We start from the raw sequence: 9,267 nt of genomic DNA, 5'->3' as shown, positions 1-9,267 counted from the left end.
TTACGCGGTAATCTTCGAAAGTTGAATACTGGTGATACATGTTACAGCTTTATTTTGGAGTCTGGACTCTATGGATATTTTAAGAATTACACTTCGACTTCTGCTAATGCGGCAGGAAAAGCAGGTAGGCATTGTTGCCTATGTTTATATTTAACGTTCTGCCAGAAATGTGCCGGGAAACACTTTTATGTAACGTGTCATAATAATTAATTACTTAAGAAGCTGGTCGTCAGTCGGGGTTATTTTCACATTGGTGAGGTGTGGTATTTATCTGGATTTGATGCGGGATTTTCGGTTTCCTAACGTTCATGTAAATAATTCATTAAATACACAATTCTATATGATGATTAATATAAGCTTTCTGTAGTAATATGTGTACTACAGATTTGATTTCGTAGTTAAAGGTATATTTTATTAATAATTTATTGTACATGACTGACCCTGTCAAAACCAAAGATGTCATCGCCACATTTCTCACATTCCTAATTTCCAGTTAAGCGTTTGATTTAGACTTTTTGTTTTGCACTGTACACTATCGGCCCTATCACAGGCTCCAATGAGAGAATTAAACAGAAGTCCATCCGAGCAGGCAAACGTTACGAATGATCCATCCGGCTCGCAATTGAAGAATGTCCGGCACTTCTCTTCTAAATCGGGAAGTAAACCGGTCTTCCCTTTGCAATCAAAGAACGTTTTCTGCAATAAGAATAATAATAATTTCTTATTATCAGTGCTAAAAATTGTGTAAATATTTCTACTGAACATACTTGCACAGCCAGCTGAGCAAAACCCGGTGAGCCGGAAGCAATGCACGGGACATTCCGCTCCAGATCGCATGCACCAAGTTTTTCGTTAAAACGCAGCTGCAATCACAATGATCACCTCAAATTAGTGTGTATTTAGAGAAAAACTGCATGCCGGGATACTTACATTGTTAGGGCAGGAGAAAGAAAAATTCTTGCCGTCAACGCGACAGTAAAAGTATTTTTGGCAATTTGTAGTAACGTCGGAGAAGAATCCGTATTTCCCCGGCGTACATTGGAAAGTGTTCTTCGATAATGGTGATTTAAGCAGAGATGTTTGTAAATGCGATCCTTGAGCATCCATGGGTGTGATTGACATCTGTAAAACTTACAACTATATCCAGTGAAGTCTTACATTTATATTGGCGACGGAAAAGGTTTTTAATTAAGCAGTACCCCTATTGCCGCCTCTTTTCCTTGTGTATGCAAACCATCACCCGGCAAATCGGAACGATACATCGGGCTGACACCATCCATGAAGCCATTGTTGTTCATGTTTAATCTTTCCGGCCAGTCGCAGGATCCGATTTGGAAATTGAAAATTAGCCTATCCGAGCAGACAAACTTCTTTGCTGTTCCATCCTGTTCACAGAAATAGTAGACGCTGGGCGTGTTGGGATTGCCAAAATAGCCTCGTTTTCCACTGCAGTCGAATTCTTGTTCCTGAAGCCGAAGGTCGATTGGGTCAGTTATACTAACATATTTCAGAGCTGATTAACATACGCCAACGTATGGTCCTTTGAAGATGTTTTCCGGCCAGTCGCAAGCTGCACGTGCATCCTGTAGGAAAATATACAAACATGCATGATCCAGAAAATGCTACCAACAGAAAACTGGTTACATTAAACCGTAAGTTAGACGGGCAAACGAATCGGTGCTTCCGTCCATCTCTTTCGCAGTAATAGAAGACGCGGTATTCGCGAGCTGAGTCACCGAAGAAGCCGGTTCGTCCTTGGCAGTCAAAGAAAGGGGATTCATTCCAGGTTGGAATGTTGCCCTGAAAACAAATCTTCACAATACCCAAATATAATTTGTTGGTATGATTTGTTTACCGGTCCGGGACGTTGCATTTGACAGTTGACATTGCGCGACCAGTCGCAGACCCCGATAGTGGCATTGTAACGCAAGTCAGCTGTAACGGATAACTATAAGCGTAATCCAAAACTATGTGTAGTTCGATCATTACTAAATCTTGTGCATTGTTATCGTCTTTAAGAATTTTGTCCATCTTTCGGAAACAAAAAACTTTCGCTTGTATGTTTTTTTACGAAGGTACACATTTTGGAAATTTATATGCGCTGCTAAAGCAGTTATGAATACTGGCGTATACCTGGACATCTGAACTGGAACTTGGAGCCATCCGCTTTGCAGTAGTAGTACACTCCTATAACAAGATCAACGAGATTTTATTTTGATAAATAAATAATTTGCCAACAGACCGTGCACGGGCTAGTTGAGTAGTCACTTACGGCAGTCGGCGTTCAGGTCGGGATAGTATCCAATCAGACCGCGACAACTAAACTCATTCTAAAAAAGCAAAAATTAATATTGTTCGATGTAGAGAATTGTAAAAGCGGTGATGACAGTCTTACTTGATTCGCACTGTTCTGCATACCATATCCTCCGCCCCCTCCACCTTCCCCATAACCTCCATTATTCGTCTGTCCATATCCTCCCGCGGCGGATTGCGGTACCGAGGCAAAATATCCCGTCGCAGCATTTATCACCGGACGTTGCGGTTCCTGGTTGTTGTAGTCCACATTGCCGCCATTTTGATTGCCCCCATTTTGATTCAATCCACCGTCGAAATGCGCATCACCATACTGATTGCTATCCGGAATATGACCTTGCTGTGCGTTCACATTAAAATAATTTTCCTGATTCACGCCCATGTTATAGCCATGGTCTCCGCCATAATTTTTGCCGGCATCGGGTGTTGGATTATTGTTATAAGCGGGTGCCGGTTGCGGCTGGATGTTGGTGATACCCACTGCCGTGTTGGGCTGAGCTTGGCCGTAGCCGCCTTGTGGTGGGCGGTAACCGCCGACGGTGTTCGGTTGAGCGTAACCGCTATTTTGTCCCTCGGGTCTGTTGTTCGGTTGGTAGCTGTGCCCACCTTCCGGGCGCACCGGTTGCACGCCGCCCAGACCCGCCGCGGTATTAGGTTGCGCTACGCCGTATCCGGTATTTGGACGGTAATTGTTCTGAATTGATGGCTGTTGTTCGGCACTGTAACCAGCCCCAATGGGAGGCGAAATACCGAATGCCCGGTTAGGAATTCCGACGGAATTTATGTCGTCGATTTGTGGCCCGCTGTTGATCGGGAATGTATTCGGCTGTGCCAGCTGAGGCCCATTTTGATTATTATTATTGTTATTATTGTTCATCGGGAAACGACTACTTTCGATTTCTGCTGATTGCTGATTCTGATGCCCGGGTGGGAAACTTATGGGAATATTGGGTTTATCGCCGTTTTCATGGTTTGTTATTGGAATTCTTCCGGAGAAGTCAATCGGATTCGGAATGTTTTGCTGTGGCTGCGGCGGTCGGTCGTTTATATTGAAACTCGGCTGAGGCGCAGTGTTGCCTTGGAATACTGGCTGCTGCTGATTAGGCGGGAAGTTATTGTTCTGCGCTGACCCTGACCCGGCGTTGTTGGCCTGTATCCCCAGGTGTGGCTGATCATTAATCGGGATGTTACCCGGTTGGAATGGTCCATTGTTTGCCTGGGCTCCTGGACCTGGCGCTGCGGGAGCGTTGATCGGGTTGATGGGGTTTTGATTTTGATTCTGGTGTTGGAGGTCACCGCTGTTTCCGTTGAAGACTGACTCTCGGTTAGGCAGCGGTTGGTTAGGTATGGGATTAGGCGGCGGCTGATTAAATACGGTATTCGGCTGTGCTTCCCGATTCGGCTGACCAAGATTAAACATTGTGTTGAACATTGTGTCTCTGATCGGCTGATCCCCTTGGTTAAAGCCGTTATTTGATTGTCCGCCAGCAAAGTTGGGGAAGTCTTGATTAAGCGGACGCTGTGGAGTGTCAGAGTGGCTAACAATATTCGGTTGTCCAGGTGGAAAATTGGGCGCCTGATCGGCAATCGGTTGGCGCTCTGGGTTCACTGGACGCTCGGGAACAAAAGGTCGTTGCTGATTCTCAGGATGACTGGGAACATGCGGAATATTACCATCTTGCTGTCTCGGCGGCGAAAACATTCCCTGGAAATTCTGCTGTTGTTCGCCCTGCGGAAAACTACCTTCATTTTGTGGTCGATCAAAATTGTTTGGATTCGGTTGGGAATTTAGATTGTGTAGCGGTATAAACTCCGCGGGAAAGTTATTTCTGCTGGGTATATCGGCTTGAGGTCCATTATCTATTGGTCGGTTATTTTGACCAGGAGGACCAAATCCATCCGGAACGTTGAAGTTTGGCCTCTCTTTGGGCCGGAAATTGTCGACGGGAATGATCTGTTCCTGATGCGGCACATCTACCGGAAGTGGAGACAGGACCGATGGCAGATTGGGCTGCGGCATATTGCCCGGCGGCCCATGTTGCTGCCTATCTCGCATGTCTGTAAAGGCTCCCGCTTCTTCGTGCCCCGAATGCCCTATGGGTGGTGATCCAAACAATGTTATGGTCGGTGGTGTCTGGACATTGAAGTTGGGGATGGTGTTCGCAGTCATATGTGTGATGCTGCGAGAATCCAAGGCGTTGCCCATGTCAAAGGCTGTCGTGCTACCGTCCGGCCCACACAGTACCGTTCTTTCCATGTCGCAGATACCTGATCCTATTACATGCGAAGTGGCTCTTGGTCAAATTGCACTAGCAACAGTAAAAATTATGTGATTACTAATCAGTGAAACCATACTTTCATTAAATATCTGCCCTTGCGGACACTGTAGACGGGTCTTCTTTCCATATGCATTGCAGCTGTAATAGACACGACATCCTTGCGCGACATCGGCGAATAAGCCCATTTTACCCGCACAGTCGAATCCCTGCACCGAAACACAGAATTGTTAGGAAAAGTAAACATAATTTGGTAATTGGTAGTTTAGGTTACATCGAGCATGCGGGCAGTCAAACAGTGCACGTTTTGGGGGTCATCGCAGGCTCCGCTACAAAATAAGGTAAACTGCATTTGCAATGTAGTGATCGTAAATGCGTGGGTTGAACCAAAATTTTTAGACCAGAACACCTACATAACAAGTAACAACAATCACAACAAAATATAACTGGGAAGATAATTTCAGAGAGAAAACGATAAGCATTTCTTATTCTGTATTCATTAGATTTATCAATATTGTTATTAATAAGAACGTGATATTACCTTTAATATTATAACACATAATATTTAAGGATTTAAGAGGCGTCAAAATGAATTGTTATGACTTGCACTTACTTGACCTCATTGTATAACAACACTCCCGGACACGTGAAGCTAAAAATGATTAACTTTTCAACAAATGAAAACCAACATTCCGGTGGCCGTATTGGGCGCATTACTTGTACGTTCTTCCTTCGGCTGAGCAAAAATAATACGACTTGCAGTTACTATTTGGATCTGGATAGAAGCCAATCTTGTCGGCACAAAAGCCCCCTCCAACCTGTGACCGGAAACCGCTCATACTGTAAACGTTGGAGTCACTGATGACAAAAGGTGATTCTCACCATTAGCGAACTACAGGAAACTCGATCCGGCCAGTCACAAGCACCAAGAAGTTCGTTGAATCTTAAGTGTGCGGGGCACTGTAGGAGATGTTTTAGACCGTTGGGCATGCACACCCTGCAATACAAGAGCCAGTGGTGCATGAATCAGACCGGGGTCTCTCTATCAAAGCACTCAAAGAACAGGCGGGGGATGCCGGCGACCACTTACCAGTAGGATGTGCATCCCGATGAAATATCCGCAAACAGACCATACCGTCCGCTACAGTCAAACTCCTGCAGTGGACAATGGCAAGTCATTAAACTGTTGTTCAATCGATTCAATAAAAAAGCCGGGCTGTGCGTAACTTTACAAGCTGTTACAAGCGTCAATAAAAATTGCGAAAGATTTATTACTATAATTTTCTGTTCAAGATTAATTTTGTTGAGAAAAAAATAGAATTCTGTAACGTTTGGAATTCGATAAAAAACGAAAATACCTAACTTTTAAAAAATACTGCGTATTCACACGATTCTGGATGTTGTAGGGTTTTCATACATACATCGGGACCTTGAAAATTAATGCCGTTAGAATTTCCCCTGGATAGTGGATCTTGGGAACGAGCATTTATTGGAGTTGCCGTCAGTTGATCCGCTGCTGCAGTTGGAGCCACATCGCTTGAATGGGGAAACGAGCCTTGTTGAATAATATTTCCATTGCGAGAAGGTACTGCATTTGCAAACCAAAAAATCACCAGTTGCAGGGAATACTGCATCGCCTCATGGTGTATCACAAGAAAGAATAAGCGTCAAAGGTCTTGAAAATTATGAAGTAAGTAGTTTACTTTGCTGATTGTTAGCCAGCTGCTTGTTTGACGTTGATGGAACATTAGCCTGAGAACTTGGCCGATCACGACTGAATAGCGGTCCAGAAAGCATGTACGATGCCGGTGCCGCTGGACCGCAGTTCTGCGGTAAATCGCATGCCCCGCAGTTCTACACAGGAAAACATACAAAGCATGTGTATGATGGAAATAATTGTCACTGCATATTTCTTCGTTGATGGATGCTTTTGATTTCATTACAACATAATTACAACATAACAAGGCATTAAACCTGCTTTCCCTCACTTCATTAAAAAATAATCCATCCGGACATTTGAAATGGCTTTTCTCTCCATTTATGCAGAAGAAGTATGAACTTCGGTCGCTACTGAAAGGGTCAGCATAAAATCCAGTTTTTCCCGCACAGTCGAAAATCTATCACATACAAACAACCGTTGCCGGCATTACGCAATCAGCCGGCACATTCACTGGTATTGAGCGTACGCGTATTTGTTGTTTACGGCCTTAGGGCAGTTATTATCATCTCAATTATAACCAGCTCCGTTTATTTTTCATATTAACCCGGCAAGCGGCTTTACCGGCGGTTTATCTTAATACACTACTCACATTCTCCGCTGAACAGACCACCGTGTGAGCTTTTTGGCACGATAAAGTATCCTGATCAAACATCAGCCCGGCTGGACAGGACAGTTTATCGTAAGATCCGTCCGGTAAACAGTTGAAAAACGTCTGACAGCCGTGCTCGAGATCCGCAACGTAACCGATACGGCCGCGGCATTTGGTGTCAACGGGAGTAATACTGCGCGGCATGCCCGTCGGCCGCGGCACCCACACGTCGGCTGTGGGGATCGGGGCAAAGGTGCCGGGAAAGTAGGGGCCAAAATCCTGTATAGCATTGTCCTGGATAGTCTGTCGATGGGGTTTATCGGGATACGCCGCGTCACCCGGTGATGGCTACCATCAGACAGTAATATTAAACGTTACCGCCTTTATGACAAAAAAGTACCGCTTCTTTTGTACCGTTAATCTGACGATCAAGTACCGAGTTCACTAATATTTTATACAAGTGACAATTATTAACACAAATTAAATATAAATACGTACAAATTTGGTAAAGAATTGTGAATGATATTATACTAATTAAATATAAATACATAGAAATTTCGTAAAGAATTGTGAATGAACTTTTGTTTTACGCACGTCATAGCGAGGATCGGCAACAACCTGTGGAACAAGTATGGTTTCCATTGGGACCAATTCTGTCTCAGATGCCTTAGCCGATCCTGTTTTTGGTTTTTCCTGTGTACTTCTTTGGTTCGCGTTAATTCTGGTCTCATTTCTTCTGGGTGACTGTGTGCGGCCACTGAAATTGGCGTTTTTCAGGTGGCTGTTGATGGCGGCTCTTACGGTGGAAAAGTTTAGCGGGGCAAGTGTATTATTTAACACCTGCAGAACAAATACACGATGCATTAAGCCGGTTCTCCCTGGTTTAGCCAGTGGCTACTCACGCGCGCCATTTCGTAGCGTAGTTTGGTTTCGGGCGGGACATGCACAGCTATCCCGATGAGCTTGGCCGCAACAGGCTGGTCTGGTCCGTCAAAATTGGTTATGTTCTCGCTCGATACTCCATACGTCGAATGCACTACGCATCCTACGCACAAAGTTACGTAATCTCAATAGCCGGGACTGTTGAAATGTGATCATTTCATTATCAATTATTGTTATCCTCCCCTTGAGCAAATAATCGGCGAATCAATATCCCGTGAAAAGAACGATTTGCCCAATTGTAAACATTCTAACCGCAAATACATTATGCGGTACCTCATATAAATTTCACGCAAGGCGGCGAGGATTTGATAATGATATATCAATTTCGGCAACCATCACGCTAATCAGCCATGAAATATATCTGATTACATGTATTACCAATTCACCGAGCAATATTTTAACAAACCAACAGAAATAGTAGATATACCAAAAACATTAACAAACAAACACTACTTACTGAGATTATAGTGGTACATCCTGAAAATTGCCTCAAATTCACTCGTAGTTTTTAATCGATATACACTTATTAATTGTTACTAATAATAGATTTAGTAAAAACAAAACACATATTTTACAACCACTTTTTCTATTGCGATGCGAGAAAAGCTGGATATTTATTGTCTTACCCAATATAATAATCCACAACATTTGTCCAGGTATTAAATTTAATAAGCGCAATCTGCGCCTTGCGTGCTGGGAAACATTCGATGGTGGGGAAATGTTATTAAGACCGGCTCATCAATTAAGGCAGCAATATTACAGAAAATCCACTTGGAAATGATCTTAAGCACCGTCGCTGATCACTTCATGCGCGCGTTGTTGTACTCACCGGCAGTAAAAAAAATCCCTATAGATACAGACAGCACTTACAGAGTGTCAGGATCAGGACGATTAAAGCTTAAATACTAATCGCCGATATCATCTCGTTTCACTTGGGTGACAACGCCCCCTTATTAAGTAGACTGATTATTTACTCAAGACGTGCTGCTGACTACAACTTCTGGTACATCCTGAGTACTCTTCGACGTTTTTTCGCATCATATTCAACAGAGAAAAAAGTCTTGTTCCACTCAAATATATGCAATGCATGTGCAGATCCACCTCAACTAATTTGTCGTCTGTTTATGCTAATCCATGATGTATTACGCGAATGACATCAGTACAGTGGTGCGAAGGGTCATCCCGGAAACGGTTAAAACCATTCGACGTGCTGCACCGCTAGTACAGTCCATAAAGAGTTTACTTGCCCTGATAAATTCTATGGCGATTTTAGCGAAACATACAGATTTGGTATACATCTGAATGAGCATGCATCAGAAACTGCGCAATCACGATTTCGATTTTTGCAAGAATGGGATAACTTGCAATTCAATGCATCTCCGAGGCATTCTAAATGCAACGTTGTATGCAGCATACGTTTCTGGCAA

At 43.7% G+C, this 9,267-nt stretch overlaps 1 protein-coding gene across 1 annotated transcript; it reads right to left on the bottom strand.

Moving 5' to 3' along the window:
- Positions 1-445: 445 nt before the first annotated feature.
- LOC129588682 (uncharacterized) lies at positions 446-8,778 on the bottom strand. The gene is made up of 23 exons (XM_055483022.1): positions 8,467-8,778; positions 7,801-7,943; positions 7,493-7,738; positions 6,899-7,246; positions 6,578-6,706; positions 6,293-6,443; positions 6,011-6,177; positions 5,680-5,744; positions 5,472-5,586; positions 5,307-5,407; positions 5,203-5,241; positions 4,864-4,918; positions 4,669-4,798; positions 2,396-4,587; positions 2,273-2,330; positions 2,134-2,187; positions 1,856-1,935; positions 1,645-1,800; positions 1,527-1,583; positions 1,200-1,466; positions 931-1,122; positions 768-863; positions 446-696 (listed from the first exon to the last, which is right to left on the bottom strand). Exons 1-23 carry the CDS (start codon positions 8,486-8,488, stop codon positions 475-477), a joined length of 5,085 nt encoding a protein of 1,694 aa, XP_055338997.1. The 5' UTR covers positions 8,489-8,778; the 3' UTR covers positions 446-474.
- Between the last annotated feature and the right edge of the window lie 489 nt (positions 8,779-9,267).

The sequence above is a fragment of the Paramacrobiotus metropolitanus genome, unplaced genomic scaffold, assembly GCF_019649055.1.
Source record: "Paramacrobiotus metropolitanus isolate TYO unplaced genomic scaffold, Prichtersi_v1.0 Parri_scaffold0000030, whole genome shotgun sequence".
Lineage (NCBI taxonomy): Eukaryota > Metazoa > Tardigrada > Eutardigrada > Parachela > Macrobiotidae > Paramacrobiotus > Paramacrobiotus metropolitanus.
This window is presented reverse-complemented; position numbering and strand designations above follow the sequence as displayed.

Excerpts from the sequence above, each read along its gene's own strand:
- LOC129588682 (XM_055483022.1), bottom strand. The coding sequence starts at position 8,488 with ATGTTGTGGATTATTATATTGG. Across the intron at positions 4,588-4,668 it reads AGGGCAGATATTTAATGAAA|GATCAGGTATCTGCGACATG; the intron begins GTATGGTTTCAC and ends CGCATGTAATAG. Across the intron at positions 1,123-1,199 it reads GAAAAGAGGCGGCAATAGGG|ATGTCAATCACACCCATGGA; the intron begins GTACTGCTTAAT and ends TAAGTTTTACAG.